At 51.0% G+C, this 19969-nt stretch overlaps 1 protein-coding gene across 1 annotated transcript in view; it reads right to left on the bottom strand.

Moving 5' to 3' along the window:
• Positions 1–2550: 2550 nt before the first annotated feature.
• The window catches only part of DHRS3 (dehydrogenase/reductase (SDR family) member 3), a 52952-nt gene continuing 35533 nt past the window's right edge, over positions 2551–19969 (bottom strand). Inside the window, exons 2-6 of the mRNA XM_011996565.1 lie at positions 15498–15641; positions 14283–14402; positions 13709–13947; positions 7436–7561; positions 2551–3066 (exon numbers count right to left, since the gene is read on the bottom strand). Of these exons, the coding sequence (XP_011851955.1) occupies positions 2982–3066; positions 7436–7561; positions 13709–13947; positions 14283–14402; positions 15498–15641 (714 nt within the window). The 3' untranslated portion in view covers positions 2551–2981. The remainder of the gene's footprint in view (positions 3067–7435; positions 7562–13708; positions 13948–14282; positions 14403–15497; positions 15642–19969) is intronic.

Raw genomic sequence — 19969 nt, 5'->3', positions numbered from 1 at the left:
GCAATTTCATGGAAACTTCAGGAGTCAAATCCTCTCCAAAAGGCTGGGCTGGGGCCACACCATGAGGGTCTGCAGCTCAAGGATGGTCAGAAAAATCGGGACTAACACAAGACCCCTACTTCATCCTCCTCGTTTATCCCTGCCCACTGAGACGTGCTTATCCCCAATCTGTTTCCTGCGAGAGCCAGTGAGAGGCATCTGCCCTGTGGGCTCACTTGTGTCTAGACACACTGCAGGTGGGGCGATAGGTGGGTGTGGACATTCCAGGAGGACCTCTTCAAAAGGTTAGTGTGGGCCGGGTGCAGTGGCTCACACCTGTACTCCCAGCTTTCCTTTGGGAAGCCAAGGCAGAAGGATTGCTTGAGCCAGGAATTCCAGACTAGCCTGGGCAACATAGTGAGATCCTATCTTTACGAAAAGTGAATAAGTGAGCCAGGCGTGGTGGCGCATGCCTGTAGTCTCAGCTACTAAGGAGGCTGAGATGGGAGAACTGCTTGAGCCTGGGAGGTGGAGGTTGCAGTGGCCATGATCGTGCCACTGTACTCTAGCCTGGGCAACAGAGTGAGATCCTAAACAAGTTTAGCGTGAGGTAAACACTGACAGTTGCCTCGTTAGGGCTCTCCTTAGCACCTTCTGTGCCCTCCCAAAAGTCACTATGTCCTTGGGCTTGCAGTTGGAAGCCATCCATCTGCTTCCCTCTGTCCTCAACCTGTATTTTAATTTTTGCTCATGATGTCTTCTTCTCTGGCGTGGCAGCCTGGTTCAGAACTAGGGACTGCGTCTCCACGCAGGATTGTATTTCCTGCTATGTTAATAGCAGGCTCCACCACGTGACCTGCTCCGGCCAATGAAAGGTGAGCACAAGTGACGGTGTTGTTTCCAGGCAGAAACCTCAAGAGCCAGTGCACAGTTCACCAGGTATGTCTACCCTGTGCCACAAGGCATCCTCCCTGAGGCCCCCGGTCAGCTTGAGTTTCAGAGCGAAGATGACACGGAGCACACCCGTAGCTATTCTTGAAGGACAAGTAGCAATAATAAGGCAGAAACCTTCATTGTTGGAAGCCACTGAAACTGGGGCGTCACATTCTGGCTGCTCCACATCAAGGCTGTTGGAAGTCTCCAGCGCAGTCTCGGAGTTGTGTTTTTTTGGTCTTCAGCTGCTGCCAAGTGGCATGGATAATGAACAGTTAAAACGTTATGCCTGGGGACTAGCCTCCATTCTAGGTACTCAATCAAGAGTGGCTACAGGCCAGGTGTGGTAGCTCACACCAGTAATCCCAGCAGTTTGGGAGGCTGAGGGAGGAGGATTGCTTGAGCCTAGGAGTTCAAGACCAGCCTGGACAACAGAGCAAGACCCCTGTCTCTACGAAAAAGAAAAAGAAAACAGTTGGGCGTGGTGGCGTGCACCTGCAGTCCCAGCTACTCTGGAGGCTGAGGTAGAGGATTGTTTGAGCCCGGGAGGTTGAGGCTGCAGTGAGCCATGATTGTGCCACTCCACTCCACACTCCAGCCTGGGAGACAGAGCAAAATCCCATGTTGAAAAAAAGAAAAAAGAAAAAAAGCATGGCTATAATTATGACTTGGCATTTCTGCACATAGACCAGATTGATGATCACCTGACCTGTGTCTAATATTCTCTAAGTTGGGAGGGTTCAGCCTGAGGTTTACATGTAGGTTAAGACTTTATGTGACTCTTGGGAAAGCTCCTGGGTTGAGTCAGAGGGCTGTGACCTCCTTCACCTCCCGGGGACCTTGCCTGTTCCCCTCCTGCCACCCTGGCATCCACCTGCAAGAGCTGTATGAATGGAGGCTACTTCATACGAAACGACACGGCCCACTCTCTTCCCCACTGTCCAAGGTGAGGTTTACTAAGCTTGTGGCAGCAGGAAGCGTGCACTCCGGGGGAAGCAGGGGCGTCTCTACTAGGTCATTTTGGCCATGACTTTGCCCCCATTGATGGAACCTGTGCCAATCTCTTCTGCCACTCCAGACCTCCCCCTGCCCCTGTGATTAATGGGACTCGGTCTGTAGCACCCCTCAGCACTGACCTGATGGTGAGGAGTTGTCACTGCGTTTCTGGTGACTTATGATCCTTTCCTAACCAGATTATTGGCTTCTTGTACTGGTAGTCTTCTCAGCAACATTCCCCTATCTGCACCACACACACCCTGGGTAGACAGTGGGTGCTCCATAAAGACTGGTTTTGCTGTCCTGAGTTGATGGCCTGGGGGCTGGTGGTGCCGTGGCAGGACAGAGGGCATCTCCAGCTGTGGCCAGCTCTCTGCAGACTGGTTCATACAGGTCACACCAGGGAGAAAAAGCGGCCTCAACCCATGGCTGCTGGGAGGGGCCTGGCGGAGTGGGCAAGAAACCGGGCACCTCTCTCTGCCCGTAGGCCTGGGCTACACTTTGTCTCCTGATTTCGGCCCCCTTCTCTCCACCCTTGGCAGTTGGGGACCTTGAACAGACCAATTATCTCTCAAAGGATGGAGTTTAGTGGTTGGGACTGGCTCCCTCCCAACTGCCCACCAAAGATTTGAACAAAGGAACTCACAAAAGCCATCTCTCTTTATTTTTCATTCTTGCCGTTCAACCAGTTTGCGCAAGCTGAGGATGAGTGGGTTTTGGAACGGGAGGCAGAGCATCTGGGGACAGACCCTCCTGGAAATGGTCTATGCACACTGCTGAGGCTGGTGAGACTTGAGAAGCAATTGAACGATAAACTCTATGGAACTGGAAATGTACAAAAGTGTCAAGGTGGCTACTGGCTGGCTTCCTGCCTCCCCGTGGGGGTCAGTTACGCCCATCAGTCCTGTGCAAAGGTCCTGGGACTGGCCCAGGGGCAGCCAGATTCTTCGCTGGGGACAGGAGCTGTCCTGCTCACCCAGCAGAAGCGTGTCAACGGACAGGCGCTCGGGTGTGTGCCCAGGTGCTGTGGCCCCCGAACTCCGTGACTCCTCAGGCATGTCTTCGTCCTGTCTCTATGTCCGCCCTTTGAAAGTGTTCATACAGGTGTAGGTTCCTGAGAATTTGTGGATCTCCTCAAGTGCAGCCTGTGGGAGTATGCTGGAGTGGGAGGAAGGAAAGAAAACAGCGATGGTCAGCGATGGTCAGCGGGGCAGGATCCAGGGGCTCGGTCGCTGGTGGCCATGTGAGATGGGGCAGCAGAGGGCTGGTCCCTAAAAGTACTCCCCACCCCCTCCAAGCCACACAACCAGTTTCTCCCCAAACCCCCACCCTCCCCAGGGGAAGAGCTTTCAAGTAAGTGGATAAGCAGTTGTTAAAAAGGCAGTGGGAGCCTGGGCATGGTGGCTCATGCCTGTAATCCAAGCGCTTTGGGAGGCCGAGGTGGGCAGATCGCTTGAGCCCAGGAATTCAAGACCAGCCTGGGCAACATGGTGAAACCCTGTCTCTACAAAAATATACAAAAATTAGCTGGGTATGGTGGCATGTGCCTATAGTCCTAGCTACTGGGGAGGCTGAGGTGGGAGGATGGCTTGAACCCAAGAGGCGGAGGTTGAAGTGAGCTGAGATTGTACTGCTGCATTCCAGCCTGGGTGGCAGAGCCAGACCCTGTCTCAAAAATCCTTTCCAGGCCGGGCGTGGTAGCTCACGCCTGTAATCCCAGTAATTTGGGAGGCCAAGGTGGGTGGATCATCTCAGGAGTTCGAGAACAGCCTGGCCAACATGGCAAAACCCCATCTCCACTAAAAATACAAAAAGCCGAGCATGGTGGTAGGCACCTGTAATCCCAGCTACTCGGGAGACTGAGGCAGGAGAATTGCTTGACATGGGAGGCGGAGGTTGCAGTGAGCCGAGATCGTGCCATTGCACTCCAGCCTGGGCGACAAGAGTAAAACTCTATCTCTCTCACACACACACACACACACACACACACACACAAATTCTTTTTAAAATATATGTTTTAAAAAGGCAGAGAGTGGGTGGTAAGAGCAATCTTTTTTTAATTTAAATTTTTTATCTTTTTCCTAGATTCTGAAACAGAGTTCATTATTTATTTTTAATTTTTGTGGGTACACAGTAGGTATAAATATTTATGGGGTACATGAAATGCTTTGACACAGGCATGCAAATGTATATAATTACATCAATGTAAATGGGGTATCCATCACCTCAAGCATTTATCTGTTGTGTTACAAATAATCCAACTATACTTTTAGTTATTTTTATGTTTGTTTGTTTGTTTATTTATTTATTTATTTATTTATTTATTTTTGAGACAGTCTCACTCTGTCGCCCAGGCTGGAGTGCAGTGGCACGATCTGGGCTCACTGCAACCTCTGCCTCCTGGGTTCAAGTGATTTTCCTGCCTCAGCCTCCCGAGTAGCTGGAATTACAGGCGTGCACCACCATGCCTGCCTAATTTCTGTATTTTTAGTAGAGACAGGGTTTTGTCATGTTGGCCAGGCTGGTTTTGAACTCCTGACCTCAGGTGATTCGCCCACCTCGGCCTCCCAAAGTGCTGGGATTTTAGGCGTGAACCACTGCACCTGGCCTTTTTAGTTATTTTTAAATGTATAAGTAAATTACTATTAACTATAGTCACCCTGTTGTGCTATCAAAGACTTATTTTTATTCGGTCTATTTTTTGTACCCATTAAAAATAAATGGTGGTTAGATGCCACTAAGTAGGTGACAATGGCTTAACCTGTGTGTGTTCCTTGTCAAGGGGAGTGCTGACCTTCTCTCCCTTCATACACACACACTTTCAAAACCAAGCTCTTAGCATCCTGGGCCCACAGGCAGCTCAGAGATTCTTCAATCCCAACTGCCCTCGATTCCACAGAGATGATCGTGTGGATCTGAGGAATCAGATTGGATTTGGGTGTCACATCCTCCGGGGAAGCGTCCTGGGCTCACCCTCAGGCTTCTCCTCGTGCAACCAGGAGCCCCGGTGCTTCTCCAGCAAGCACTGGTGTAGTCCTTGCCCGTTTACTTGTCAAGCCTGTGGGGGCCTTCATGGCGGGTATTTTATCTCTGATCCCCCTTGCATGGGCCTGGCATAGAGAGGGCCCTCAGGCTGTCTGGTGACTCAAACCGAAGGGTCCTGGCCCACTCTAAGTACAAGATGAAAAAGGTTCACTTCTAGCTGGAGCAATCTGGAAGGCTTCCTGGGGGTGGTGGCATTAGAGTTGAGCCTTGCTTTCTCCTGGGGAAGGTGAGGAGGGATGCAGTTCAGAGAACGGGGAGGTGGGTGGCTCCTCCTTCCTGTTGAAAAGTAGTTGTGGGGAAGGTTGGAAAATAAGGCTGAGGGCTTACTGTGGAGAGCGCTGAGGTTTTCTAGACCAACTTTTCTCTAGAAAGCTCTGGAAGGCTTCAAAGAAGCTCCCCTGAGGTGGAGGGTGGCAGCCTGGCCTCAGTGAGGACCTGAGCCCCTGATCAACTAGGGGCTCCTAGAGACGGCCGAGGAGCATCTCAGACCCGAGGTCAGGATGGACTGAGGGAGGCCGATGCGTGGACTGGATGCCCCTGGGTGCCCCCTTCCCTGTGCCTCTGAAAGGGCTTTGAGTTTGGGGAAGAGAAGGCTGATCGGGCTTGCCCCTCGGTTGCGAGGTTTCTGTGCCCTGAGTGTGTTGGAGCAGCCTCTTAGCTGGGACTCGCCATGTCCCGGCAGCCAGGGCAGAATTTGGCTCTCCTGGGAGTGCATGTCGCATGAGAGCAGGGGCCAGCCTGGCACTTGGGGGCTTCCGTTCCTGAAAAGGCCTTCCAGGTCAGAGGGGTTCAGTCATGTGGGGGCCAGAGCCCCAGGGGAGCCAAGAGCTCATGGTCACCTGTGGCTCCAGGGACAAGGATCTCCTGCTGTACTAAGAGGCCCAAGAAAACTGAGTGTGGGACTGGGATGGGAAGGGTTTGCGGCACAAAGTCTGGAAAGTTCTAGGGGAATAGGACTAGGCTGCCAGGCAAATTCTGGAGGAGTCTCTCCTTTATAAAGCCTACCTCCCCAAAGTGGTCTGTCCCACTACATCCCACCTGACTGGTACTAAGGCGCTTCTGTGAATTCTGAGCCCTTGGCATCAAGATCCCCATGTTCCCTCTAGCAGTAAACTTCCTGAGGGCAGGGGCTATGTCCAATAGGCTCTAGAACAGTGATTCTCAAAGTGAGGTCCAGGAACCCTTGGGGGTACCCGAGATCTCTTCAGGGGTCTGTGAGGTCAAATTGCTTTTTTTTTTTTTTTTTTTGAGACGGAGTTTCATTCTTGTTGCCCAGGTTGGAGTGCAGTGGCACGATCTCAGCTCACTGCAACCTCCGCCTCCTGGGTTCAAGCGATTTTCCTGCCTCAGCCACCCAAGTAGCTGGGATTACAGGCACACGCCACCACACCCAGCTAATTTTTTTGTATTTTTAGTACAGACAGGTACTGTTGTACCTGTCTGTATGTTGCTCAGGCTGGTCTCGAACTCCCAACCTCAGGTGATCTGCCTGCCTCGGCCTCCCAAAGTGCTGGGATTACAGGCGTGAGCCACCATGCCTGGCCAAATTGTTTCTGTAATAATACTAAGATGTTATTTGTCTTTTCACTTTCATTCTCTTAGTGAATGGTAGAATTTTCCAGAGGCTATATGACACAAGATATCACAACAAATTGAAATCAGATGCACATACTGGAATCCAATTGTCTTCAATTAAGCCAAACAAAGAGATTTGCAAAGATGTAAAACAATGCCACTCCTGACTACATTTATTTTGTTTTAGAATACATAACTAGTTGTCATAAAAATATATTTATATTAATGTAATGGGTTCGTTATGGCTATTTATAAATGAATAAATATTATAAACAAATGTATACATCTTATAACATTTTCCTGGCTTTTAGTATCTTTTTTTTTTTTTGAGATGGAGTCTAGCTCTGTCGCCCAGGCTGGAGTGTAGTGGCGCACAGGCTGGAGTGTAGTGGCGCACAGGCTGGAGTGCAGTGGCGTGATCTCGGCTCACTGCAAGCTCCGCCTCCCGGGTTCACACCATTCTCCTGCCTGAGACTTCCGAGTAGCTGGGACTACAGGCGCCCGCCACCATGCCCAGTTAATTTCTTTTTGTATTTTTAGTACAGATGGGGTTTCACCATTTTAGCCAGGATGGTCTCTATCTCCTGACCTCATGATCCACCTGCCTCGGCCTCCCAAAGTGCTGGAATTACAGGCGTGAGCCACTGCGCCCAGCCCTGGCTTTTAATTTCTAATATAGTAAATAGTGATAGCTACAACTCACATTAACAAAAGCTCTTTGGGTTCCTCCATACTTTTTAAAACTCTAAGGGGCCCTGTGACTAACAAGTTTGAGAACTGCTGCCCCATGGTAAGTACAGCACATCAACGGCAAATGTGCCACCACTCCTCATGCTCATGCCCACAGCAGACATGACTAATCGATCACATATGTACTGACCCAGAGTGTTCTCTCCCAGCCCCATACCTTTTTAAGATAACGAGGGCATGCATCGTCCATGGGAGGAGGAGGAGGGCCTGGTTGAGCTGCACAGCTTCCACTGTCCTCCGGGCCACTGTCTCCGGCTTCAGTGGGGGAAAGAGGTTGGGAAACCTGAACACAGGAAGAGACACAGTGGGTTTCTCCTGGAGAGGCATGTGCTTAGCTGGAAGCTTCTATGAGACTGACATGTCTGGATCACCCTTTGGCCTTTCCTGTCTGAGACTCGAGGCCTGCTTGGAGTACTCCCTCTACCCCACACTCATCCAGGTGCCATATTCCCTCACTCCTCCAGGTACACAGGGGTCTCTTCTTGAGTCAAGGACTTCTAGCCCACCCACCGGGGACTCATTCTCCCATGTCCTCCAAGGGCTCCCAGTGTCCTAGGGCTTGGCCTCTCCACAGCCCTGCACAATCCGGGCCCTGGCTGTCCTTCTGAGTCCTCTTCCCTACACTCTGCTCCTTCAGGACAGGCCCATCTCTGTTCTTGTCACATCACACTCTCAGATCAGGGCTTTGTGCCAGCTCTCTCGACGGCCTGGCTCTCTCCTCCCAGCTCCTCCTTTGGGAGACATCTCAGGCCAGTCCACCCAAAGCAACCTCTGATCTCGTTCCCTGCTAATTTCCTTGACTGCGTTCACCCCACCTAGGAAGGCCTTGCTTGTTGGGGTGTTTCCTTGTCGGTGGCCTGTCTCCCCCATCAGACGATTGAGTTCCATGAGGGTGGAGGCCTGGTCGGTCCTATTCCCCTGCAACCCCCGCAACTAGTGCAGCGTCTGATACAGAGCAGGAGCTCAGTAAATACTTGAAGGACTGAACACGTGGACAACTTGCTGCTTCCCAAATGTGTCCTGCTCATTCTGTCTGGAGGCAGGGGCTCGGCTAGCGATGGCTTCGGCTCAGCTTGCTGGTTCACTAACTCATTCATTGATTCATTGATTCAAACATTTGCACGGTGCTTTCCGTGGGATCTCAAAATGAATGAATGAATGATTGCATAGCAAACATCAGGGGCCTCACATGACTATTCAGAAGCATCTAACCCTAGACCCAAACAATGATGATGTTGCCTAGCTGCCAGACTCAAGCACAAATTATTCTCCCGATTTACAGATAAGGAAACTGAGGCTCTATTGAGTCAGTAGGGCGTTAAGGATTCAAACCAGGCCAATGCTCTATCACCTTGGCTCACTGCTCTTCCTGCCCCTGCTGGATCTTTAGGTGCAGGGCTCATGTTGCTGGCTCTGACCCCAATCCCACAAAGAGCTTGTGATCCGCTTTGGCACCAGGAAGATTAAGGGTGATGAATCACCTGGGTTTCATGTCATTCCTGAGCAACAGGCAGCCCTTGGACTCCCAGCAGGGGCTTGGCCTCAGAGGGCACATGGATCTTACCCCCTGCCCTGTAATTCCTTTGTCAACATGATGGTGATTCGTTTTTTATTTTTTATTTTTGAGTCCAGGGTCTCACTTTGTTGCCCAGGCTGGAGTGCAGTGACGCGATCACAGCTCACTGCAGCCTCGACCTCTCTGGGCTCAAGTGATCCTCCCGTCTCAGCCACCCGAGTAGCTGGGACTACAGGTACACACACCATGCCCAGATAATTTTTATATTTTTTTGTAGAGATGGGGTTTTGCCATGTTGCCCAGGCTGGCAACTCCTGGGCTGAAGTAATTCCCCTGCCTCAGCCTCCCAAAGCACTGGGATTACTGGTGTGAACCCAGCTACCACGCTTGGCCATGATGGTGATTCTGAGGCCCACAGTCCTGTGGTCAAGAGGGGCCAGTCTCTGCGGTTCTGCAGAGATGAACGTGTTGAGGCAGCTCCCTGATACTGGAGTCCTACAGGTGTCGTGGGCAGTCTGGATTCTCTGGCTTCCACCTGTGGCCTGTCCTGTCTCTTGGGAAAGGGAAGGCAGGATGGACAGACCAAAGTCCATGGGCTTGAGGGGAATCCTTCTTGGTAAGACCCCTGCCAGGGAAGCCGACAGAGGAGGCCTCAAGCATGTCTGTGCACAGGATTTTCTCCTTCCTCTCCACGGTGGGTGGAATGGGGACACGGGGAACTGGCACAGCTCTTAACTCCCATGGAAGCAGTGCAAATTCGCGGAAGAAGCATTCTCAGCTAGCCAGCTCCAAGCTGTGTGGACTTGAGCAGGTAACTCTGCTTCTGAGCCTCAGTTCCCTCATCTGTAAAATGGGAATACAAGCTCTCTTGCAGGGTTGCTGTGAGGGCCAAATACAGCGGTAGTTGTAAAGTGTTTGGTGGCTCCGGTTGGTTCTATGGCTGGTACATCAAAGAGGCTCAATTGGCCAGGCGCGGTGGCTCATGCATGTAATCCCAGCACTTTGGGAGGATGAGGCAGGTGGATCACTTGAGGCCAGGAGTTCGAGACCAGCCTGGGCAACATGGTGAAACACTGTCTCTACTAAAAATACAAAAATTAGCCGGGCATGGAGGCAGGCACCTGTAATCCCAGCTACTCGAGAGGTTGACACACAAGAATTGCTTGAACCTGGGAGGCGGAGGTTGCAGTGAGCCAAGATCACACCACTGCACTCCAGCCAGGGAGACAGAGCAAGACTTCATCTCAAAAAAAGAAAAAAGAAAAGAAAAGAAAAAAAGAGGCTCAATAAATAGCAATTTATAAACCACAACATCCATTGACATGGCCAGTCCTGCTGGGAAAATCATCCATTTTGTCCTAAACATGTCTTCACATTTAACCCATTTAACCCTGGGAAGCTGCTAAGCATGGTTGTAGGAGGAAACCAATGCTTTCATCCGTTTGTTATTCTTTTAGGAAATGGGAGTTGGTGCCCATCTTCCTTGTACTACTCTTCTGGCCGAGCCCTCGGGGCTTCCCTGCACAACCATAGATCGCTAAGATTCACCTAGTGCTCGCTACTTCCCAGGCATGGCCAGATGGTTCACGCACGGGAGCTCATCTAACCCATGAAAAGGGAATACTATTATTAGTATTATTGTTATTCATTTTTGAGACGGAGTCTTGCTCTGTCACCCAGGCTGGAGTGCAGTGGTGCGATCTCGGCTCACTGCAACCTCTGCCTCCCGGGTTCAAGTGATTCTCCTGCCTCAGCCTCCTGAGTAGCTGGGATTACAGGCACCCACCACCATGCCTGGCTAATTTTTGTATTTTTAGTAGAGAGAGGGTTTCACCATGTTGGCCAGGCTGGTCTTGAACTCCTGACCTCAGGTGACCTGCCCGCCTTGGTCTCCCAAAGTGCTGGGATTACAGGCGTGAGCCACCGTGCCCAGCTGGGGATACTATTATTATGAATCCCTTTTTAGAGGTAAGGAAACTGAAGCAGAGAAAAGTCAAGTAACTTGGCCAAGGTCACACAGAGCTGGGATTTGACCCCAAGCAGTTTGGGTTCACACTCTGAAAAAATGTGGCAGGAAAACCTTGAATTTCCTTCTTGAAGTGATAGAAAGGAAACTATACTAGAAGGTGAAATAGACACACAAACTTGATGTCTGCAATGTCCTGCTTGCTCCTGTGCTCAGGACACCCAGTTAGAACTGCAGACTGCCGGCTGGGTGTGGTGGCTCACGCCTGTAATCCCAGCACTTTGGGAGGCCGAGGCGGACGAATCACGAAGTCAGGAGATTGAGACCATCGTGGCTAACATGGTGAAACACTGTCTCTACTAAAAATACAAAAAATTAGCCGGGCGTGGTGGCGGGCGCCTGTAGTCCCAACTACTTGGGAGGCTGAGGCAGGTGAATGGCGTGAACCTGGGAGGCGGAGCTTGCAGTGAGCCCAGATCACGCCACTGCACTCCAGCCTGGGCAACGGAGCAAGACTCTGTCTCAAAAAAAAAAGCAAAAAAAAACCACTGCAGACTGCCACTGATGCACTACACATTTGTTGAGCACCTTCTGTATACTCAGATGAAAAGAAACCAAACCAAAACCCATGGGAGGGAAAAAGCCAACAGGAAACATCAGTAGCCATTAGTCTAGACTCCTCGAAATTCAGAATTGATGACAATTTGCACGCAAACCAGGTAGTCTGCTAGGAAAATTAATAACATGCATTTATGAAGATGTTTATTGTTAGTAAAAATAATAAAAGCAGCAGCTCCTTATTGAGCATCTAGTATCTGGGCTTTGCACTAGATGTGTTACATTTATTATTTCTAATTCCCTGGGCTCAAGCAATCCTCCTGCCTCAGCCTCCCAAAGTGCTGGGATCACAGTCATGAGCCACCAAGCCCAGTACTTTTGATTCTCGACAACCAGTACTGCACTGTCCCTATTAATAGTAACTATAAGGTGGAATGAGTGACTCCTATGTGGCATGCACTACACTAAACGGTCTCACTGAATTCTCATCCTGACCCTTCGATGTCATCCTCATTTTTGGAAGCAGCTGAAGTGTATAATTCAGAAGGTGAAGCACTGTAGGCCGGATTGCAAAAAACCAGGGAGAATGGTATTTGAGTAATTCCCGGTTTTCATTCATCGATGACCTCATGCCCCTACATGACTGCACATCATTAAAGCGCTGTTTGTTGGGTACTTAAAATGTACCACATATGGTGTTCCCTGCCAGATTCCATTTTGTCCTCACCGCAGAACTTATGACGGAGACATTCATGTCACCCCATCTTACAGATCAGCCAGAGCAGTAACTAATGGGACCCAATGTCACAGAGTGCATCACAGCTATGAGGGAGTCACCACCCCAGGTGGCATGAGCTCTAGACCAGTGGCCCCCGTTCCCCTTGACTTAACTGGTCTGGAGGAGGAGTGGTGGGACCTCCCTATTGCTTATTTTAAATTGAGCTATGACCAGGCATGGTGGCTCACGCCTGTCATCCCAGCACTTTGGGAGGCCGAGGCGGACAGATCACCTGAGGTCGGGAGTTTGAGACCAGCCTGGCCAACACAATGAAACCCGTCTCTATTAAAAATACAACAATTAGCTGGGTGCGAGCGCACGCCTGTAATCCTAGCTACTCGGGAGGCTGAGGCAGGAGAATCACTTGAACCCAGGAGGTGCAGGTTGCAGTGAGCCGAGATCGCGCCACTGCACTCCAGCCTGGGTGAGAGATCGAGACTGCGTCTCAAAAAATAAATAAATAAACAGATAAATAAATTGAGCTATAATTTGCATACAACAAAAGGTATAAATCTTAAGCAGACAGTTTGATTAACTTTCACGTATTTAATGACTGCTGAGATCAAGAAGAGAGAACATTTCTGAAAGTCTTGACAGTTCCCTCCGCCTCCCTCCCAGGTTATACCCCCAGCCCTCCAGGGGCAGCCACGGGTCTGACTTCCATCACCCCAACCCAGTTTCGCCTGTTTTGGAACTTCACACAGGTGGAACCAGGTGGAATGCACCCTACGTCTCCAGCTCCCTTCGCCCCGCACGATGGCTGTGGAGGTGCGTCTCCCTCTTTTGACCTTTGGGCACATCCCGCTGCATGCCTATAGCTCTAGTAGTTTCATACAAGCTCCCTGAACCAGGCAGCAGGACCCTCCCCATTGTGGCATCACTGCCTTGCAGACTGAGAACCAGGTAAGACAGCGTCAAGCAGAGGGGAGAGGCTCCTTGGTGACTTTTTGGTTTGAGACAGGGTCTCACTCTGTCTCCCAGGCTGGAGTGCAGTCGCACAATCACAGCTCACTTGCAGCCTCAACTTCCTGGGCTCAAACAATCGATCCTCCCACCTCAGCCTCCCGAATAGCTGGGTGTGCACCACCATGCTCAGCTAATTTTTTTTTTTTTGTAGACACAGGGTTTCTCCATGTTTCCCAGGCTGGTCTCAAACTGCTGGGCTTAGGCGATCCGCCTGCCTTGGCCTCCCAAAGTAATAGGATTATAGGTATGAGCCATCATGCCTAGCCTGATTTCCTTTTTTTTGAGACGGAGTCTCGCTCAGTCGCCCAGGCTGGAGTGCAGTGGCGTGATCTCAGCTCACTACAAGCTCCGCCTCCCAGGTTCACGCCATTCTCCTGCCTCAGCCTCCCAAGTAGCTGGGACCACAGGTGCCTGCCACCACGCCCGGCTAATTTTTTGCATTTTTAGTAGAGATGGGGTTTCACCGTGTTAGCCAGGATGGTCTCGATCTTCTGACATCATGATCCACCCGCCTCGGCCTCCCAAAGTGCTGGGATTATAGGCGTGAGCCACCGCGCCCGGCCCTAGCCTGATTTTTATATCAGAGCTCTTTCTGCAGTCGGCTGACTGAACATGGCTTGGGGAGGTGGGTCCCCTGCTCACTGACCTGACTCTCATGCCCTGGAACATCTCGGTGCTGGTGTGGAAGGGCAGCACTGTGGTGGCGCTGACTCCCGGACAGTCCAGCAGCCCCAGGGTCAGGCTCTCCATGAAGGCGAAGGCTGACGCTTTGGATGTGCAGTAGTCGATGGCACCGGGGATGGCAGACAGTGCCAGCACGGAGTTGAGGCACACGATGTGGCCGTTCTGCAGCTCCAGCATACGCGGCAGGAAGGCCTTGGTGGTCTGAGGGCGGATGGAGTGTCAGGGTGGAGCAGCCGCAGCTCTGACAACCCCTCCACCTCTTTTTTGGGGAGAACAGCCCACCCTGGACACACACGATGCTCTAGTACCCGAGCTTTCCCGCGAGGGAGAGGGCTGAGGGCTCCCGGCCCCGGGACAGCGAGCGTATTTCACAAAGTCTGATGCGTCCTGGAGCCGGTCATTCGTCTTGTCTGGCCACCTTGTTCGTGGACATCCCTGCTGGCCTGAGCCCAAGCCCTGGCAAGCATCCCCTCCCCTCCATCCTGCCTGGGCTCCCTGCACACCGGGGGCTGGCTCTGGCCTGGGACAGCCCTTACCCAGAACTGGCCCAGGGTGTTGATGTGTTGGGACTTGAGGAGGGCATCGTCGTCACTGTCCATTAGGCTCTTCCCGTGGACCACGGCGGCATTGTTCACCAGGATGGTGATGTCACCCACCTGCAGGCAAGAGGGGGCCATGGGGCCATGAGGGCAGCCAGCCCAGGGCCAACAATATACGTTTTTTGTTTGTTTGTTTGCTTATTTGTTTTTGAGGTGGAGTCTCACTCTGTTGTCCAGGCTGGAGTGCAGTGGCGCCATCTCGGCTCACTGCCAACTCTGCCTCCCAAATAGCCGGGATTACAGGCTCCTGCCACCGTGCCTGGCTAATTTTTATATTTTTAGTAGAGATGGGATTTCACCATGTTGGCCAGGCTAGTCTTGATCTTCTGACCTCAAGTGATCCGTCTGCCACAGTTTCCCAAAATGCTGGGATTACAGGTGTGAGCCACCGCACCCGGCCCAGTATACTTTTTAAAAGGGATATGGCCTACTCGTAAGTGAACGAGTAATTTCTGAGTCCATTTATGATCAATCAATTGATGTGTTATTTACCAGTTTTTCTTAGATATTCCTTCCTGCAGGCTACTTCCTGCCAGCCCAGTTCCAGTTATCCTGCATACACAGAGGCCCAGCAGCCACCTGGCCCACCACCACCAGCCACAGGGCCTGGGGAAGGGAACTGCCTCTCTGAGCACCAGTCTTGATTTGTGAGATGGGGCTAATGCCACACCAGGACTGTTCTGAGGAGGAGAAATAATTTACGGCACACACTGTACCTGGCACATAGCATATTTATAATAAATGAGGTTACTGTGACATAAAAACAGTTAACATTACCATGTGCCAAACACTCAGGGTGGGTTTCCCTCTCTTGGAGTTCACTGATATATTTAGTCCAAACAGATGACTGGAGTCAGGAGAAGGATTTTCCCAGAGGCCAATGGGACATTTGCCCCGCCACAGTCCTGGAGAGAAACCCACACGGTCTACATTTCCAAGGCAACAACAGATGATTATGCCTGTTACGTAATCAACCCTAATCCCTGTCTATGTAACTAGGGCCAGCTTCATGGGAGAGCGCCCAAAGGTGCCCTGGACAAAGCCATTCTGCCATAAGCAGAGCTCTCTTCCAGGCCACATGAGAATGTTCTCTTTGCCCGGAATTAGCCTGTGGTCAGCTGTGTTAGGAACAGACCCTCCCAGGCTACAGACCTTCTCTCGGACAGCCTTGGCCGTCTGGTACACCTCCTCCCGGTTGCCCACATCGCAGATGAAGTAATGGCACTCAGTGCCCATCTGCCGGATCTCCTCCGTCGTCTCCTTCAGGCATTTCTCAGTCCGGCCCCAGAGAACAATCTGGAAGAAGAGAATAACAACGCAGAACAAATGGTCATTAAGCAAGCCACAGGGATGCAAAAATTGCCACCAGAAATTCAGTATTTAAAGTGATTTGTCGTGAAACGACTGGCCTCCCTGGTTCCACCCAAAGATAAAGACTACAACATAGATTAATAATATAACTTTTGGCTTTTTCTGAGGCAGGATCTTGTTCTCAGGCTAGAGCACAGTAGTGCCATCATATCTCATAGCAACCTCAAACTTCTGGGCTCAAGAGATCCTCCCACCTCAGCCTCCGGAGTGGCTGGGACCACAGGTGCATGCTACCATACCTGGCTAATTTTTAAAAAAAAATTTTGTAGAGTAGGGGTGTTCTTATGTTGCCCAGGCTGGCCTTGAACTCCTGGGTTCGAGCAATCCTCCCACCTCGGCCTCTCAAGTGCTAGAAATTACATGTGCGAGCCACTGCCCCCAGCCAACAATATAACTTTTTAAAGGCATATGGTCTACTCTTAAGTGAACCAGTAGTTTCTGAGCCCACTTCTGATTAGTCTATTAATGTGTATTTAGGAAGTTTTTCTTGTATATAACTTTCAGCAGGCCGCCTCCTACCAGCCCAGTTCATTTCCTGCAAATGTAGAGGCAATAGCAGAGCTCTTTGTGCACAATGTTCCAGAATGCTCTCCATTAGGAATCAGCTGGCTTCACCAATTAGGTCTAGAGCCAGGATTATTAACACCAGCTGGTAGTACAGACAGGACCATTCCAGCCTCAAGGTTCACAGGAGCTAAGCCGAGCCTCCCATCCAGCTGCAGTCACTCCCCTAAGGAAGTCCTGGAAGGGCAGTGACAAGGCTGCCACTGAGAAGGAAGCATGGCCTCACCCGGCAGGTAATAAACATGGACTCATTACGCCAGAAGGTGACCTTGGCAGGACCACTGAGGGTTTGGGCAAATTTATGAATGGCCAGCTCATAAAAGGCTCAGAAGGGAAGCCTGGCTAATTCTTAACGTTGACCTAACGGAGGACGACACACCTCCCCACGACATGTCACTGGGGCCAGTGAGGCCTCTGTTGGTAAAAGGGCCTGGAGTCGGATGACAGGGGGACCAAGAGCCCTAACTAAGAACCAGTTTCACCAGCACAGAGGGAGGAAGCCAGGGGGCTGAACACCACCCACAGGACAGAAGCAGAGACAGGAAGAGCCGAAAGGGTTCTTGGGAATTCGTCCGGTGGGTTTCTATTTTTGTTTCTTTTCTTTTCTCTTTTATTTAAGACTATCAATGAAATTCCCCCTTTAAAAAAAAAATCCAACATGGAAACCCCAATGTGTGAAATCAAGAAAAGGAATAAATGATACACCTGACTCCATAATATTTCCTTACTCTAAAGGCTGCTAATGAGAACAAAATGGCTGCTTTGGGGAGGCAAATGCTTCAAACTGGGGGTTACAGATGGAAGCTCCAATCCCATCAGACCCAGATCCAGCTGACTTCTCTATTTTGCTTTGTTACATGGTATAGAGAAAAGTCGCATTGATAAGGAGTTGCCAATGGTAACCATTTATCCACTGCTCACCTTGAAATCTCAGAATTGTCACTTAAGCAGAGAGGGCACAAAACAGGCCTAGCTGGCGGCTCTCAGAAATTCCAGTGGTCTCCAAAGGAATCAATTTTTTAAATTAGAGTTTTAAAAACTTTCAAAATATTTTACAAAAAAACAAGTGTTCTCTAAAACCCAGTTCGAAAACCCCACTTAGTCTAGCCACTTTATTTTAATTAAGGTCTTGAAATATAGGAAGGGCTTAGCAAGTGGGTACCATCAGTTCCTATCCATGACCATATAAGTCCTTCAAAGGCAGATGGACTACAATTAAACAGGCTCCAAGGGACATTTTCTTGTCTGTTGAGCTAAAACCAGAATGTGTTCCTCCAGGAGAAGCTGGGAGGTTCAGTTCATGGGAAAGAAAAAAGACAAGCATTTGCTCCAGGAAGGCAATTTGGTGTAGGCCTCCTCCACCCCCCTCGCCTTGCAGCCACTGTCATCCAGGTTTCCTTTCTTCCTCCCTTATCATCCTGTCTATACGGCCACCCATTCATCTATCTGTCCATCTGTCCACTCTCCCATTCACCGGTCCATCCATCCACCCACCATCTACCTACCCCACTCCATCCATCCATCCATCCATCCATCCATCCATCCATCCATCCATCACCTACCCCACTGTACCCACTCACCTACCCAACTCCATCCACCCATCCACTCATCTATCCCATTCCATTAATCTATCCACTCACCTACCCCACTCCATCCATCCATCCATCCATCCACCCATTCATCCATCCATCCATCCATCACCTACCCCACTGTACCCACTCACCTACCCAACTCCATCCACCCATCCATCCATCCATCCCTCATCTACCCTAGTGAATCCATCCATGCATCCATCCATCCATCCACCCATCCACTCACTCACCCCACTCCATCCATCCATTCATACATTCATCCACTCACCTACCCTACTCCATCCATCCATGCACTCACCCACCCCATTCCATCCATTCACCCATCCATCCATCCATCCATCCATCCCTCCATCCATCTCTCATCTACCCGACTCCATCCACCCATGCATCCACCCATCCACTCACCCACCACCCCACTCCATCCATCCATCCGTCCATCCATCCATCCCCTACCCCATTGTACCCACTCACCTACCCAACTCCATCTACCCATCCACTCACCTCCCCCATTCCATTAATCTATCCAGTCACCTACCTCACTCCATCCACCCATCCATCCATCCATCCACCCATCCATCCATCCATCCACCCATCCATCCATCCATCCACCCACTCGCCTATCCTACTCCATCCATCCATGCACTCACTCACCCCACTCCATCCATCCATCCATCCATCCATCCATCCATCCATCCACCCATCCACCCACCCATCCATCCCTCATCTACCCTACTCCATCTATCCAACCATCTGCTCACCTACCCCACTTCATCCATCCGTGCATCCATCCATCCATTTACTTACCTACCCAACTCCATTCAGCTATCCATTCATCCATCCCCCTGCCCACCAGCCCCACTGCACCCATCCATCCATCTGGTTTCTGAGTATGTCAGCCTGAGTGGGAGGTAATCCTTGGTTTCTATTCTTCTGTTCTGGTCCCTGCCTAACCACATCCTACCTCTGGCTCATACATGTAACAGGACCATGGGGCTTGCACAGTCCCCTGGGGTCTGGCTGAGGCAGGGAGAGGTGCCTCTGGGGGCCCTAAGAATTGCTGGGCAAGTTGACAGAGAGGAAAGCTTAAAGCTGGGGTCTTGTGGGAGGGTATAGGGTTCAGATGTCCGTGGAGACAAGTGGTCAACCCAGCGCTGTCAGCCAGGCTGGAAGACCACCCTGGAGAGGAGGTGGAGCAGGGCTGAGGGAGAAGGAAAGAAGGCTGTGTCCCACTGTCTTCCGTGGGTCAGGAAGCCCCCAAGGCAGGGCCCTAAGACTTGGCTGTTTCCTTTTAAGAGTCTGTTGAGGGCGCTCCAGGTGGGCTGGGGAACCGGCCTCACCTTTCCCTGGCAACATGATAGGTTTGCCTTTCTGCCTCCTCAGCCCCAACCCCTGGGCCCCAATTCTATCCCGTTCACATCCCAGTGCCCGGCATAGCACATTATGTTTGTTGAATGAATGAATGAATGACAGTTCAGGCACACAGGTGGACGGGGAAGGGAGGTGGTTTAACGTCTCTAAGAGGAGAGACCACCCATCCCCTTGGCTAAGCCATTTAGGGCCCCAGAACCTTCCAGTCAAGTCCACCTGGGCCAAGAGTCAGGGAAACCTGGGTGCCCCAGAGCATCAGCACCGTCCTGGCTGGGCCTTGGGTGAGGAGCAGCTTTCACGGGGCAAGGCTTCGGTCTCAGACGGAGGTGAGGCTCTGGCTGCTGTGCGCATGCCCTGCTGAGCATCGCTGAGCCAGGCTCTGTGTGTTTTTGTAAGTGGGTTTCTGTAGTATGTCTCTGTGTGTGTCTGTGTCTGTGTGGGCCTCTAGGAGTGTATCTGTGAGTGTGTGTGTCTCTCCGTGTGTCTGTGGGTGTCTCTATGAGTGTGTGTGTCTGTGTGCGTCTGAGTGTGTCTGTGTCTCTGTGTGTCTGAGTGTGTCTCTGTGAGTGTGTGTGTGTATGTCTGTGGGTGCCTCTGTGTGAATGTATGTGTCTGCGTGTCTCTGTGTGCGAGAGTGTGTGTGTCTCTGTGTCTCAGTGAATGTGTGTCTGTGGGTGTCTGAGTGTGTTTCTGTGTGTGTCTGTGTGTGTCTCTGTGAGTGTGTCTGTG

The sequence above is a fragment of the Mandrillus leucophaeus genome, unplaced genomic scaffold, assembly GCF_000951045.1.
Source record: "Mandrillus leucophaeus isolate KB7577 unplaced genomic scaffold, Mleu.le_1.0 Scaffold52, whole genome shotgun sequence".
Lineage (NCBI taxonomy): Eukaryota > Metazoa > Chordata > Mammalia > Primates > Cercopithecidae > Mandrillus > Mandrillus leucophaeus.
Note: the sequence above shows the minus strand (reverse complement) of the source record. Positions and strands in the feature narration are given on the sequence as shown.